At 46.3% G+C, this 15,894-nt stretch overlaps 1 protein-coding gene across 1 annotated transcript in view; it reads left to right on the forward strand.

The window, feature by feature from the left end:
• Window positions 1–15,894, forward strand: part of PIGU (phosphatidylinositol glycan anchor biosynthesis class U) — a 142,896-nt gene that overhangs the window by 13,732 nt on the left and 113,270 nt on the right. Inside the window, exon 2 of the mRNA XM_078652172.1 lies at window positions 5,533–5,597. Within this exon, the coding sequence (XP_078508298.1) occupies window positions 5,533–5,597 (65 nt within the window). The remainder of the gene's footprint in view (window positions 1–5,532; window positions 5,598–15,894) is intronic.

A 15,894-nucleotide genomic window follows, 5' to 3' on the forward strand; every position in this document is an offset into this window, starting at 1 on the left:
AATAGTAATGAGCTAAGCCAAGAGAACTAGTTCTAGCCTCAATATAATCATTAATTCAATAAAAATTCCAGCCCAAAATTGTTCCAAGGTTAGACAAGTTGCAAACATATGTACATGTCTGCATCCAGCAGTTCACAACGAGGACATAAGCAGTGAGAACAACAGCCGGATGTATCGTACCCGCAAGAAGCTCTGTACAAGCCATGGATCATCTCAATATGCTGTAATCTTAAATTTGTGGTATTTACCGGAATGTGTCCATCAATTATAGAGTCTGTCAGTACTTTGATATCTAGTGGAACATTCCGATGCAGAGACCATTTATCAACAGCAATACTCAAATCATTGTCAAAGTTAGTGTAGAAGAACTATGTTTAATTCTTTCCCTTTTCTGCAAGCATTACTTACAGAAGTGGAACATTATCTAAATACAAATCAAGATTGTGTTTCTAAAAATATATATTTTTTATTACATTTTCACAACACATCACAACAAATCAATGTTTATAAGAACATACACGCCAGCAGGCTTAACTAAGAGGCAAGACAGTTGTAGTCAGATAACATAATAGGGAGCCCACAGGAGTGAAATGTACACAATATAGTAGACAGACACAACGCACCCTCCCCAACATACCCACCATGCTCAGTCCCCAGGATTCCCCACTCACAACAGGGTGATCAATCACAACAATGAAGCAGAGAGAGTGGAAGGCCAGTAGGGAGCGCCACTCAGGGTTGGACTTGGCGCTTCTGCATTCGATTGTGGTAGGAGCCGCCAGATGGGGAAACATCCACATGCACTCGGCCCCCTTGATCCGTTCGCAGGCAAGCTAACAAGATGGTGTCCCATACAGTTAACATCAGTACCTTCCGGGCCACCGATACTCCTTTCTCCCTTTTGCAGCCTGCCCAATTGGTCGACTCTAACCACCATCGGTTATGGGGACCCCAGACAGATTCCAACTCATAGTCAGTTGGTTGTGGGCAAAAATCAAGGCCAGATCTAATAAGCTATCAGTAACCTTCTTAGCCGCCGATCGTTAATGGAGGCCTAGCAAGCATAGTGAAGGACTCAGAGGAAATTCCCAATCCTTGGCCTTTGAAACAACTGAAGGACCGTATTCCAGTAGAGCAATGAAAGCTAGCAAGACCAAACCAGGTGCAAAAAATTGACGTCCTCAGCAGCGCACCGGGAACACTCTGAGACCGCGAACATAGCATGTGTGCGTTGGGGATTCAAATAGGCCTGATGTAGTTAAAATAATTAGATGAGTTTAAAACGCGAGCATTTCTAGATACTTTAGTACTTGATTCTAATACTTTCCTCAAAGAGGGATCAGAGAGAGGAATCCCTAGGTCTGCCTCCCAACTTTCCCGGAGGATCGTGGGATACGGCCACGCCTCTTCAGTAAAACCCAATAAAGTAATGTGAGCCCCTTTGTTTTACCTGTGATAAGGAAGAGATGACTCAGGCAGTCATACTCCGGAGGTTCCACAACACCAGCACCCCACCATTCCCGTATCTTGCGTGTCAGGACTCCATGAAGTATGAAATGATCCACTGGGATATCCTAGGACTCCAGGAGATCTGAAAAAGGACACCATTCTCCTCCTCTAAATAGATCGGATGATGCTTAAAAAGTGAGCCGCATTCAGCAGTTCCTACACCATCCCACAGAAAGGCCTGCCAGTGTGCCACCCACTGAAGCTTCACTGCTAAGTATTATAATTCCAAGTCAGGTGGAGCTAGGGCCCCCTCAGCAACGGGCAGACACAGCTTCCAGAGAGCTACACAGCAATGTGAGGTGCCCCAATAAAGCGGAAGCAGCAAACCATCCATCTCCTGACGTTTTTTGGGAGGCAACTCACAATGGCAGTGTTGAAACCAAATAAAGAAGATGCAGTAATATAATCATCTTGGAAACAGCCACATGGCAACGTAGACCAGAAGCCGATGGAGCGACACAGCCCAGCCAACACGCGCCCAAAGTTCCCCTTGTAAAACAATTCCTGGGGAGCAGTAAACAGCTGCTCTAAGGTACAAAACCGTATCACGCTCCCATCTCAACGTCTGGCCATGGGGAAAGGACCATGCTCAGGGACACCTCAAGGGATAAACACATGACTTGTTCCAGTTGACCTCAAGTGCCGAATGAACCCCGAAGTCCGATAATGCTGGTACCACCTCCAGGAGATCGATGTCCCTCCCCTGAGATACAATAGCATGTCATCCGTGTACAGAGAGAGGTAAGTACTGTTAGAGGCATTGCTCAGGCCATGATAGTGTGGACCCTGCAAATCGTGCAGGCAAAAGGCTCCATGGCCAACACAAATAACAGAGGTGATAGAGGGCAACCCTGCCGAGGGTCCCTCTCCACTGCAAAGGCCTGCGATATCAAAGTACTAGAACGGATCCTGGCCAGGGGGTCAGTGTAGAGAATCATTGTCCACCTGGCGAAAGGCAAACCCAAGCCCTTGCTAAGCATAGTAGCATATAAGAACTCCCAGCGACTCTTCCACTGCGATACCAGTGCCTCCGATGGAGTTGCTCCCGACGGTCTAAGGCCAGGAACAGTTGTTAGATATTAGGCAGTGTGCTGTGCATAGGGATGAAGTCTGTTTGATCCAGATGAACGAGAGAGCACATATGAGGAAGTAACTGATTAGCTAACATTTTACTCCAGATATTGTAATCAGCATTAAGCACAGATTTTGGGCAGTAATAATAAAGAAGAAGATGGTCCTTATCCTTCTTAGGTAGTGACACAATGGCTGCCTCTCGCAGCAAGCTTGTAAGCTGACCACGCTGCAGGGAATCATTAAAAAGCGCCAGTGGTGGTAGGAGCGTATTGAGTTTTGTGAATCCTTAGTGTGACCAGACATTTTTAGATGTGGCAGTAGAGTGTTGACTACAGGTCCCTCTTGTGTAAAGTTCCTCCGTTATGTGAAACCTAGAACCTCGCATTGACATCCTGTGTGTATGTTGTGTAGGAGTGTACAATGTATTTGCAATAGTTGCACTGTGAGTCTGAGTACTGACGCCAGTGAGATTAATTTGGACTTCCTCTGTTTTGGCATGGCACCAAATGGAGTATGATAACTTCCTCAGTCCCCTTCTGTGGCTGGAGGATGTGGATCTAAAAACTGAAGTAAGGAGGATGGAGACAGGGCTGTGTTTAGAAATTCATGAAGGCTTTGTTAGCAAGGCGCTTTATAAATGGAAATAAATAAATAAATAAATAAATGGACATGCGTTCCAAACACCATATAAAACAAGTAAATAATAACATTATTACTTTGAAGGGACATGCTAATGGTGCATTTTTAGTCCCATCAGACTCTTCCAGCCCAAGCGACCTGCTCAGGACCCTTCTTTGTTTTTTAACGCTGTGTTTTGATTGAGGTTTTGACGTTTTTAGGTTAACACTTAGTGATGTGAAGGAGGTCAACGCCTTGTTTCTTGTCCTGCAGTTTCCTTCCTTCTGGGAATGACTTGAAGACTACCTCAAAACACAGTGTCTCCTCTGGTTTGTCTTCCACTAACGAAGGGATTGAGTGGCTGAGTCATTACCATTCACTCACCCTAGTTTCTGCCTGCCTCACATTTTATTGATGTGAGATGCCTGTCTACTGAATAAAGTCATTGGAGAGGCCCTCTTGTATTCCTAGGAAGGTAGCTGGGACTGAGGAGAAGCAAGACAGCACCAATCTCCTTCAGAACACCACCAACTGTTTGGGTACCTCCCACCCCTTCTTTTTTTCAAAAAAGTTCTAAGCATTTCAGGTGGGAATGTAACTGCTTTGTGGTACCAAAAGTGTACCATATGACTGTCCCTTTAAGGGGTTCTGGTGGAGTACTAAACCATGAGACCAAAGGTTGGGCCTTAATGTCACTGAACTCTAAATTGAAAAGATGAGGTTAAGAAATAGTGAATCAGGATTCCTTTTTGCCGAGGGGATTGTGGTGGGGTGTCAGAGAAATTGAGTGTGTGTTTGTCCATTCTGCCAGTGAAAGAAAATACACCATTTATGAAAATATTGCCTTAGGGTCTGTTAATTGTTCAAATCATTGCTAAATGTTTAGATAACCTAATCTGTAATCTACAAGAAACAACCTAATTCCCATCAATAGGAAAGGGGGGGCCGCTCGGCCCCCACGCACACATGGCTGGGCCCGCCCCCCACACCCCCTCCACCAGTCTTGGTTGGTCTGCGCGTCCCGCCAGTTGACCCGGAAGCAGTTTTGCGCTTCCGGGTCGAGGGGGCGGGATCGCGGCATAGGGGGGGTTTAAGAGCCTGGGGAGCGCGGGAAGGGGTCTCTTTGTGCCCGCGCTTCCCAGGCTCGCTCATCGGCCCGCTGTGGGGCCTTTAATTTTCCCCACCCTCCATCCCCTTGTAGCAGAATTCTGGTGAGGACACTGGTAGGTATACTGTGTAACGCTATGCAATGTCGTAAGAATAAATGTTTTTCTTCCTTAGGCCTTTTTCCCCATTTACAGGCAATGTTAATATGTATATGTTTTCTGGGTGTGTTTTGCTGTTGCATTAACTCTTTTTCCTTAGGCCTTTTTTCCCTCTTAGATTAGTAATGTCGTATTTATTATATGGGTCAGGCGGTAAGGTCATAATCGGTGAGCAGCAATTTAAGGTCCTTAGGGGGGTGGTCCCATTCACGAAAGGGGCCGCCCAGGGGGAGGGGCCACTGGTCTCTCCCAGAACTTCAGGGGCAGGATAAGCGTCACTTGGAAGGGTGCGGAGGAGGGAGTCACGCTTTCCTCAGGCTGGTAGCCACCCCTCACATACACTATGACGTCATCAAAGGGCGCGAGTGTAAGGGCCCTCCTGTTATGGTTAAATGGAGTTCACGGAGCGCACGAGGGTAAACGGGCCCTTGTTGCGCATGCGCATCTCGGACGTGAGAGCGTAGCTGGTAAAAGGATCTGACACCGGTTAGCGACCTTGCCGTAGGACCAGAAATTATTAGAATGCAAAATTGATATCAGGATGTTAGATTCGGTTAGGAACCACGCTGTATTAGACATTTGTTAAGGTTAGCCCACCATGCCTGTCTAACCTTGATGTAAATCTAATGTCTGAATTTTGCATTTAATAATTATGTAAATAATGTTATTTTATTAAATTTTAATTTTGTTTCATATTTTAATAAATACGGCCGGGGGTCTCGAGCTCGAGACCCCCTGCCTTCCAAAGAATTCTGTTGTTGGTCTGATAAGTATGTTAACTGTAGTGTGCATGATAAGGGGGGGGGGCGGCAGTCACAGACCATGTGTGTTTTTTTCAGAGGATTAGCAACTATGAAGTAAAAAACATTATTTCACATGTATTGTATTTTGTGTGATTTCTTTTTTTTCTCAATTTGCATGGCTTGTATCTAAGACCTTCAATTGAGTATATTCAAGATAGACCCATCTATTGACAATCCAATAATTGCAGTTTTAATTGTATGCAACAATACCTTTTCTGTACCCCACAAGCTTCTGACATGTGTCTCAACACTTTGTTTTGCAGTGGTAGAAGGGCTTTCATTGCTGGACCTTGAAGTCTCTCCTTATGCTGGAGATTTATTTCATGAAGTAAGTATTGCTTCAGGTCACAGAGTTCTGTAATTGTAGATTAAATTAATAAACCGTGAAAGGTCACCCAGTGGGCTTTTCGCATGTGGAACCAACAAATCAAGGTGTTAACAAAAAGCACATTATTTATAAGCTTTTCCACAGAAGCATAGTGAATAGTAATTTTGCCGTTTAAGATTTTCTTTGCATGTTCATTTTGCATCCTCTCCTATCCCTTTTAATAGCATAAAAATGTGGTACTACTGCTGGTTTGAGAATTGTAGATTCCCCCCTTAGTGGTCAGGTAATCGGTTCTCACACAGTGTCGGAGAAAAACAACTGAAATCTTGGCATGTACTTTGGTATCTAGCACGTTTAGATGTGACTGTTCCATGGCTTCGGAAGATTTTATGTCCACACTTAAAGGTCACTGTTATCAACCTTACATATATTGACTTCAGAATATCGGCTACTAACATATAGTCAGTGGAGTCAAGACAAGTAAAAAATATACATAATAAAGTATAGATGTACTGTACTGTTCTTAACTCCACATCTGGTTACCTTGATGATATATTGATAGTTGATAAAGAGGAGTCGATTTAAGTGCAGTTGATATTAAAAACTCAATATTTTGGTAGAACACCTTCCTTTATTCCCATCTGTGTTTCAATGTGTGCGACTCCATGATGATCACATGTGATTTATTTACTTTAAAAGTTGTATAGAGCTCAAACATGACCCATGCGGGTATCAGAGCATTTTACACATGTTCAGAGAGCAAAGACAAATGGGGAAAAAAGTAAGACCCCCCAAGGTATTGGATTAGCACAAAATATAGACCCAAATGGATACAGACGTACAAACGCAATGATCATGAACAGAGCATTCATCGAAACAATGATACCAAGCAGTATTCATGGGAGTAATTGACGAATCAAAAGATGTACTCAGAGAGAAGATCATAGGATCGGGGCTTAAATTTGTTCATGAGTAATATTTTAACTTATTTTTTTAAAGAAACAGTTGAGGGATTCAGTCTGGTTTCAGGGGACAGGGATGCTCGCTTATAGGTTTTCTTTTTGGAGAATCTCTGTGGTTTCAACAGTAAGGTGCTGGAACTTCTGGAGGATCTGTCGCCGCTCGAGAATTCCAACTTTGAGCAAGGTATCTCGGAGTATTAAAGTGTAGGGCTTTATGGGTTATGCATGCAATTTTTTATTGAATTATTATTTCATAAGGGAGCCAGTTGAGAGCTTTTAAGTCCGGGGGGGATGTGGCTATTTCTTTTTGAAACCATGATTAGTCTAGCAGCAAAATTGAGGAACGCCTTTAGAGGAGCCTTTGTTGATCTGGGCAGTTCGCAGACGATTGAACTTCCATAGTCTCATCTAGGAGTTACTAGGGCTTGCACTGCATGTTAAGCTTCTTGTTGAGAGTTAATCCCAGTGATCTCGCCGAGTCAATAGCTTGAGGAAGGCAGTTGAAGGCTGTTATTTGTTTCAGCCAATCCTCAATGATGGGTAATTGGTTGGGAGGAGCGATTAATAGGAATTCGGTTTTGAGGGAGTTTAGTTTGAAGTAGCTTTGTGTTCTTTGTAAAGGTAAATTGAGGGATCTGATGTCTTCAATGGAGGAGACTTTCAGGTACAGTTGGGTGTCATCAGTGTACATGTGATAGTGGATGTTGATTGAGCTCAGAATTTCAGTTAGTGGCTCCATGAACAGTTTAAAGAGGGTGGGTGACAGGGAGGAACCCTGTGGGGCTCCTAGTGTGACCGTAGTGGTCTTAGATATGACTGATTACCCTTGAATCTTTGTGTTCTGTTTTGGAAAAACGAAGAGAACCAGTTTAGGACAGGCCCCAATAAGCTCATTCTAAGCTCCAGTAGTTCTGGGAAGTTGTCTTGTTTAACCGTATAGAATGTCGAGGACAGGTCAAGGAGGATTAGGAGGCAGGATTAATTTTGATCCAACATTTTAGCTCATCGTCCACTATATGTGAAAACTGATTCGGTGCTGTGCCCCGGATGGAATCCAGATCGAAATTGGCTCAGAAGGCAGAATTGTTAAATGTGGTAACAGAGTTGGATGGGAACACGTTTTTCCAGGAGCATCGCCAGAGTGGGGCGGAAGTTGTTGAGATCTGTGTGGTCTGCTGATGGTTTTTTATTTGTTATTTTTTTTTAATTCTTTTTATTGAAACAAGGCATCAACAAAGGACACATTCGGAAGAATCGCATTATAATTTGCAGTACATTTTTAGAAGGGGGGTGAAGAACCAGATTACATAATTGTCAAAAACTTCACGGTGATGAGGGAACATCAAAAACAGAATCTCTAGGCGGCACACAAATCTCCCCTCTATACCTGTTCCACTGATCCCAGATTAATGCCCATTTTCGGGGACGCCCCCTCGCCACATACAGTTTTTTCTCGAAACATACTCCAGTCCAGGTCTTTTTTCCAGTTCTCAAGGGTGGGTGGCGACCCAGAACCCCACTGTTGGGCGAAATTTCTTTTCGCTATCATATAGCCCAGTGTGGTCCACCGTGTTTGTGCAGTTAAGATCAGTAGGCTCCCATATGTTAAGGAGGCATCTACGCACCTCTGGCAGTAAGGAGACACCTGTGACTTCGTGAATAATGTTATGAATCTCCCCCCAGTATCCGGCCATGTATCGGCACTCCCAGATAATATGGGAGAACGTACCCAAGAGACCAAATGCACGTCTACACAGCCCGACATCTGACAACCCCATCCGAACAAGGCGAGGGCCGGTGACATAGACCCTGTGCAAAATCTTCAACTGTACGAGCCGTAATCTCGCAGGAATAGCGACCACTTTTGGGGAAGAAACAGCTGATTGCCAGTCCTCATCGTCTAATTCTATTCCGTCTCGTACCCACTTATCTCTCAACTCCCTAAGTAGATCCTCTCTATTATTTATTAGTTTCTTATAGATCAGGGAGATCATTTTTTTGGGGAGATGACCATCTAAGATTCTATCTTCAAGGGGCGATGCCTCCGGCGGGTCTACCTCCACAGGCAGGGCCGCCCGTAACGAATGTCGAATTTGCGCATAGCGGAAATATTCAGAACCTGAAAGCTCGAATTCATCTTGCATTTCTTGAAATGATTTAATCCGCCCCTTGTTCCACACGTCCTTAATAGTTGAGATTCCTATCAGCTCCCATTTATCGAATCCCTTTGTGTTCCACAGCTTATCCAATTTTTCTGAATCAAAAAGTGGGGTAGCTAGTGTCAGCTTATCCCTCCGCCCCAAAGAACTCGTGGCATCATGCCAGATCTTCACTGCATGCTTAGTAGGTCCTGTCAAATCCAGCTTCGCCGGTTTGGAATACAGCGCCCTGTTGTAACTGCCCGCCGGGAGGAGCCACCTGTCCATAGCGTTTCCGGGATCAGCTACGGGCCCATATGTTCCATGGTTAATAGCAGCTAGCTGGGAGGACCAATAATAGCGTTTGATATCTGTGAGGGCAATACCTCCGTCATACTATGGGAGCGTCAGCTTGGTTAGAGCAATACGGGGTCTCCCCTCCCATAAAATACTACGTTGTAGCCCCTCTACCTCGCGGAAATAACTAGCGGGCACTACATCCAAAGTATTCTGAAGGGCAGAAAGGAAGGGAGGCAGAGACATCATCTTGAAGAGGGCCGCTCGGCCCAACAAAGAGATCGGAAGCTTTCGCCAGTGAGCGGAGTCACTCCTAAGCCTCTGCTACGGGGGAAGAAGATTTTCAATTTATCTGACTGCCGTGTCTAAAGAAACAAAAATACCCAAGTATCTGATTCCGGTTGTGTTGATCTGGATAGGGCAATTTCTAGGGGAAAACGGGGTGTCCCCCTTGAGGACGTACGACAGAGATTTCTCCCAATTAATTGAGAGTCCGGAGTTTTTACCAAAAGAGGCTAGGACATCGCACACCACCATGAGGGATTTCCGAGGGGAGGTCAGGTAGAGCTGAATATCATCTGGGTATAAGGAGATCCGATCTTCCCAATCAGGGTACCACCGAATTCCCCGGATTGATGGTTCCCAGCGAATCCAAGCCGCCAGGGGTTCCAGAGCCAGTGAGAAAAGGAGGGGGGAGAGGGGGCACCCTTGCCGAGTGCCTCGGCCCAAATGAAAGGGTGCCAAGACCCGGCCATTAACCACTATCTGGGCGAGTGGCTCAGCGTATGATAAACGCACCCATCCAATAAAATCAGGCCTGAATCCAAATTTAGCCAGCACCGCCCACAAATAGGACCGTTTTACGGTATCAAAGGCCATGGTCGCGTCAAGGGAAGCAATCACGGCTGGTTCCTATAGAGTGTGAGCTCTAGCTATCACGCCATGTAGTCTGCGTAAGTTCAGGGCCGTATTTCTATGGGGAATAAAGCCTGATTGGTCCAGGTGGATTAATCCACCAATCACTTTTACCAGCCTATTAGAGCGGAGCTGGCCAATATTTTGGGCTCAGCATTTAATAAAGAAATAGGCCTATAAGAGGAACATTTAGTCTTCCGCTTACCTTCCTTTAGGATTACCACCACCAACGCCACTCTCTGGTCCCGAGGTAGAATTCCTCTCTCCCGGGCCTCGACAAACATACCCTTAAGGTGTTGAGCCAGCTTATCCGGTCTGAGCTTATACAGCTCGATTGGGAGCCTGTTAGGTCCCAGTGCCTTACCCGAGTTCAAAGAGCGAATGGCTTGAGCTATTTCATCTACTGTCGGGCGCTATCCATAAAATCACAATCCTCTTTGGACAAACAGGGGAGCCGTATATCCCTAAGCAGCAAATGGGAGTCTTTCTCCGGCCTATCTGAGACCGAGGCATACACAGTTTGAAAATATGCCGCGAAGGCATCAACAATACTCTGGGGGTCGGTAAGCAACTCCCCTTCATCCGAAACAAGTTCTGGGACGATACGCCCGGCACTATCCCTTTTGTCCAACCAAGCAAGAAGCTTCCCTGCCTTCTCTCCTAGATCGTAAAGTCTACCCCTCTGCTCCCTGCCGAGAGCCTTTGCCATATCAGTGACCAAAGATTTATAATCATGTTGTTTAAGGCTCAGGATATGTAAGTTAGCCTGCGTCACCCCATGCCCCAATTCCTCCTCCAGTCTACAAATCTCAGTCTACGCCTCAACAATCTCTTTATTCCTCTCTTTTTTTTATTCCAGCTATCAATGATAAAGCTTGACCCCTAATGACTGTTTTAAATGCCTCCCAGAGAGACACCAATGAGGGCACAGATCCTTCATTATTTATAAAATAATCATCTAGAGCCTTGATGAGGTCCTTACGGATTTTGGGATTCCGCATATACCAGGGGTTAATAGGGGCGATACTACCTGCTGAATTCGAAGCGACACAAAACCGGATCCAAAGTGGGGAATGATCAGAGATACCCCTAGCAAGGTGAACCGCTTCAACTATATAAGATGCTTGAGCTGCTCGGACCAGACAATAATCAAGACGGGAGAGGCTACCGTGTGCACCTGAGTGGAATGTGTATTGCTTCTTGTCTGGGTTTAACAGTCGCCAACTGTCCACCAAACCCATTGCACCTAGAAAGTCGGGCATCCACTTCTGGGCACGTCTCGTATCTCGTGGGGGATATCTGTCTAAGACTCTAGAAACTACAGAATTGAAATCTCCACCTAGGATCAAATGCCCCACCGGCAATTCGAGTAACAGCTTTCCCAAATCAGAGGATGAGGCACACTGCAGACCCGGGGGGACATAGGCTGACACAAGGGTAAGTACACGTCCCTCCCAGCGACCCGAGATCCCAACATACCTTCCCCTGTCATCCACCCATGTAGAGTCTATAACCAGGGGGGAGTGCCTTTCGAATCAGGATACCTACGCCCCAGGACCCATACGTGAACCCTGCATGTGCCACCAACTTGTAGCCCTTTCTATGTATAGCCATGCATGAGTTCCCAACTAAATGCGTTTCTTGGAGCAAGACCACGTCTGGTGCCTGGCGTTTGAGATATTGAAGAACCACACTGCGTTTAATTTTGTCCCCCAACCCATTCACGTTCCAACTTAAAACCTTGAGCTCACTACCCCCCCATCGTCATATGACAAAGAAAAATGGTCTTCCTGTGTCTGCTGCATGTTAATCAGATAAAATACACTGATGCCGTCGAAAATACAAAACATAAGAACATTTAAATAAATTGCCAATAGTGTGACATACAATAATGCGAAAATTCCCCCAACTCTCCTTCCCCCACCCCCCACCCTGCACCCCTGCCTATCGCCTACACGCATCCCCAATTAGCAGTGTGCCTGTCGCCCCTTTTCACCCCAACACTAATCTACAACTAACTAGAGGAAGAAAATAGAGGGAGGGCCCACACAGCCCGCCACCCCACCCCACCCCGCTCCCTGCTCCATCACAGCTACCTCATTTCAGGTCAGTGTAAGACTACACATTTACAGATGTAGCGAATCAAGAGAAACGTTACGTATCCATCCCACCGCCAATCATAACATATTGCTATTTAAACCCAGCGACACTATTTACGCTTTGTTATTGTTCTTCTGTCTCGCCCCCATTTTGGCCCTCCTTATCAGCCGCAATCACACTGTCCAACCAATCCGTCGCCACCTCGGGATTGTCAAAGAACCAGGCCTTCCCATTGAGTTCCACTCGAAGTCAGGCCGGGAACATCATTGCATATTTTAGTCCCTTGTCCCTCAGTTTCCTCTTTACCGATAGGAAGTTCTGACGTTGTTTTTGACCCATCTGGGTAAAGTCTGGAAAAAAGGAAAGGGTTGCGTTTTCGTACTTCAAGGGGGGTCCATTGCGCGCAGTTTGTAAAATCACATCCCTGTCCCGAAAATTCAGGACCCTTGCAATCATGGGGCGAGGTGGTGCCCGCGGCCTCGGCCTACCTCCCGGGACTCTATGTGCACGTTCAACTGTAAAGAAGTTGCTAAGGCCTTTAGGCTTGAGGTGGTTAAGGACAAGAGTTTCAACAAACAGGTCCGGAGTCAGGCCTTCTGATTTATCGGGTATCCCAAGAATGTGGATGTTGTTACGCCTGACCCTTCCTTCGTAATCGTCTAGCTTGTTCTGTGAGAACTTTCGAGGCCTGGAGGTCTCGCACCTCTTGCTGCAATTGGCTCATATCGTCAATTAGGCTGTTAGTCTTAAGCTCAACTGATTTGACCTTTTTGTTAGTCATAGCGAGGTCCGTCCGCAGCAGCCCCATCTCGATTGTAACCGTCTCTAACTTGGAAATCCAGGGCCTCCATCTTCTGGCCCAACGACGCTTGCCCCCGTTAATAGCTGCCATAAGATCCGTCAATGTTGGTTCAATGGGGGCAGAGATGACCTCTTCACCGACCAATGATGACTTCTTTAATTCCACCGGGGACCCCTTTGGCAAGGTATAGCAATCCAGTCTGTTTGATTGGACATTTCTGGATCCCTTGGAGGACCGCGGTACAGGCTTGTCCGATTCCGGTCTGGCTGCCATTTTGTCGCTCCCTTTCACTGGAGCAGGTCAGAAGAAGCTCACAGTTGAGGTCGGGCTCACCACTCACTTCAATTTCTGTGATGTTCTCCAGCAGGCCACACTTGAGTACATCTCCCTCAAGCTTCCACTAGGCCGTATCCTATCCCTCAGCTCGAAGCACTCTCAACATACCTCCCAGCTCCCTGGAAGTAAAACAGGAATGGGGGGTATACCGCTGTCTAGAATGTTCAAGCCAGGTGGAGAAGGATTTAAAAACAAGGTCTGAGCACTTCACTGTATGTCGCCCCTATCCCACGTCGCACACCCGGTGGTCCGCTCACCTTTTCGGGGCCAAATCATAACCAAGCCATGCCTGGCCAGATTCTTCCATTGTGCTTACTTGTTTGGATGGATAGAGCCCACAGATATAGGTTCAAAACCCATCTATGGTGCACCCTCTTCCAACAGTGGAACGTCAGTGAGCCATCCGTGGGCAATCGGTAAATATTCCCGGGATCAAGCGCACAATGCACAAAGGAGCTCCTGCCAGATTACTCAGACGGGTCTCCCCATCAGGCCAGCAATGTATTCCGCTTCCCCGAGGCGATGCAGGGCCGGCACTCAGTCGGTATTTCCTCGGCTCACAAATACCGCCGCGCCCCTCAGGTTGAGTTTCCCGGTCAATCAGGGGCTATTTGCTGGCAAATGTTCACAAACGGTCGGGGACGGACAATCAGCAGCACTCCCCCCGTTGCGTGTGTTCCAAGGCGGTCACAGCGCCCCACAGCTCCGCAATGTATTCTCAGAGCCGGGCTGAGGCATCACAGGCGCCCGTGCTCCAATCACATACCACGACCGTCCTGGCAGAGGCAGAGGGACCCAGCAATATCCCCGGGGCACCAGACCGGAACTTCGGGCCGGATCGACTCATCCCGATCCGTGGCCCCCGATGTTATTCAACCTCTGGCGGCTCCACAATCACTCGAGGCCCGGGCTTCTCGGCAGGCCAGGTCCCTCACTTCCGGGCGGCACCGTTTAGCCCCCAGACCACGGAGGCGATCCGGGGAAGAAAATACGGGCGTCGCTTACACTTCCGAAGCAGGGAGTGGCGTTCCAGGATGTGTTCTCAGAGAGCGGAGGTCGGCGGAGCCGAGTCTCTACGCGGCCATCTTGGTCGCCGGCTTGGCTCCTCCCCCTGCTGATGGTTTTTTAAGTATTAGAGACTTCTGCCCCAACGTTAGGCTGTCAGGGTAGAGCCTTGAAGTATAGAAGCATTAACAATCTTGGTCCAGAGTGGGAGTATCGATGATTCCAACTCATTGAAAAAGTTGGAGGTAAGAGACTCGTAGAAGTGGTTTGAGGGGTTTTAGCAATCCTAAAAGTTTGCGAATGTCACATTCCTTAAAGGTTTTGAAGGAAGACCATGAGGTGTTGCTTCTGCGGGTGTGCCCAGGTAGACAAGCGGGTAAAACCGTGAGGAAGAGTGTGGAGATAGGTAAGCGAGGACAATGTTCCAAAGCCCTCTGCAAATCAGTTTTCATGTTTTCTGTCTTCTCAAGGAAGAAGGAGGTACATTCCTTGCAGTTAGGTGACGCAATAGATCCAACTTGGGCGGGTTGGGATGGCCATTTGATTGTAGTTTAAGAAGTTAAAATAGTTTTTTAGGTCGGTTTCTAGCTTGGTCAAGTTCTGAAGAAGTTGGCTTCTGACCTTCTGATACTTTTGTAGTACGAGTTCCTCGTTGTCAAAAGCTTGAGGTGTTCAAGGGACGGAGAGGATCTCCACCATTGTTCAGCTAGTCTCAAGTTCCACCTTTCTGTATTGAGACTACCATTATACCATAGAGTCTGGAATGTTCTTCATGAAACTAGTGTAGTGATTTGTAAGATCCTGGGCATCTGACATGTCTTTGGGAGTAGGCAGGATGTTGCAGCCTAGAGATGTTAATTCATCAATGTTAATGTTTCTTATGCTCCTTTTCAAAAATGTGTGTTTCTTTGGTTGTGCTATGTTTGTTCTAACTGCTTCATTAATGAATGTGATACTGTACCGGTCAGACAAGTCACAGGGGAGAATAGATTCAAGTAGAATGGAGTTGGCTTTGGCAATGCCAAAATCTAAGGTCACTCCTTTGTTGTGATTAGGACTATTGCAGATTTGGGTCATATTGAGATCCAAAGCAAATATTTTAAGGCTGTTCACTGCAGGGTCATTCAGGTAATTCCAGTGTAGGTTAAAGTCTCCGGGGAAGATATGGGTATCATGTTGTCCTGTGTTTGTTGTGATGATTTCCATAATCTGTTCAATGAAGTAAAGGTTGTCACCTGGAGGGTGGTAGAATGTATGTAGTTCCAAACAGTCACAAGTAATATTGATGCATAAGTATGCACATGAGGATAAAGCAGGGGAATATGGCTGTTTAACAGATAAACTATTAAGGTGTATGCAGGCAATACCTCCACCTGGTCTGCCAGAACGGTCTAATCTAGTGATGCCATAATTAGGAGTAGCTAGTATGTCAAGGGTGGGTGCAGATTAATTATTTAAGTTTCAGTCAGGATTAGGAGATCGAGATCATGTGCTGGGATAAGATTGGCAATATGCGCCACCAGTCTTGTGGCAAGTCTGCAATTGAGTAGCATGTATTTCAGTTGAGGTTTGGGAATAGCAAGGGTGGTTAGTGTGAGGGTAACTCGCTTAATGTTGTGTTTGTTTACTACTCTGTAGATGGGTCTTGGTTCCATGTGTGGATTTGGAGAGATGGATTGGATTAAAGCGTGATTGTCTATGTTATCAGGGAGTGATGAGTTGTTGTCATGGTATGATGAGTC

Source organism: Lissotriton helveticus, chromosome 7 (assembly GCF_964261635.1).
Source record: "Lissotriton helveticus chromosome 7, aLisHel1.1, whole genome shotgun sequence".
Classification (NCBI taxonomy): Eukaryota; Metazoa; Chordata; class Amphibia; order Caudata; family Salamandridae; genus Lissotriton; species Lissotriton helveticus.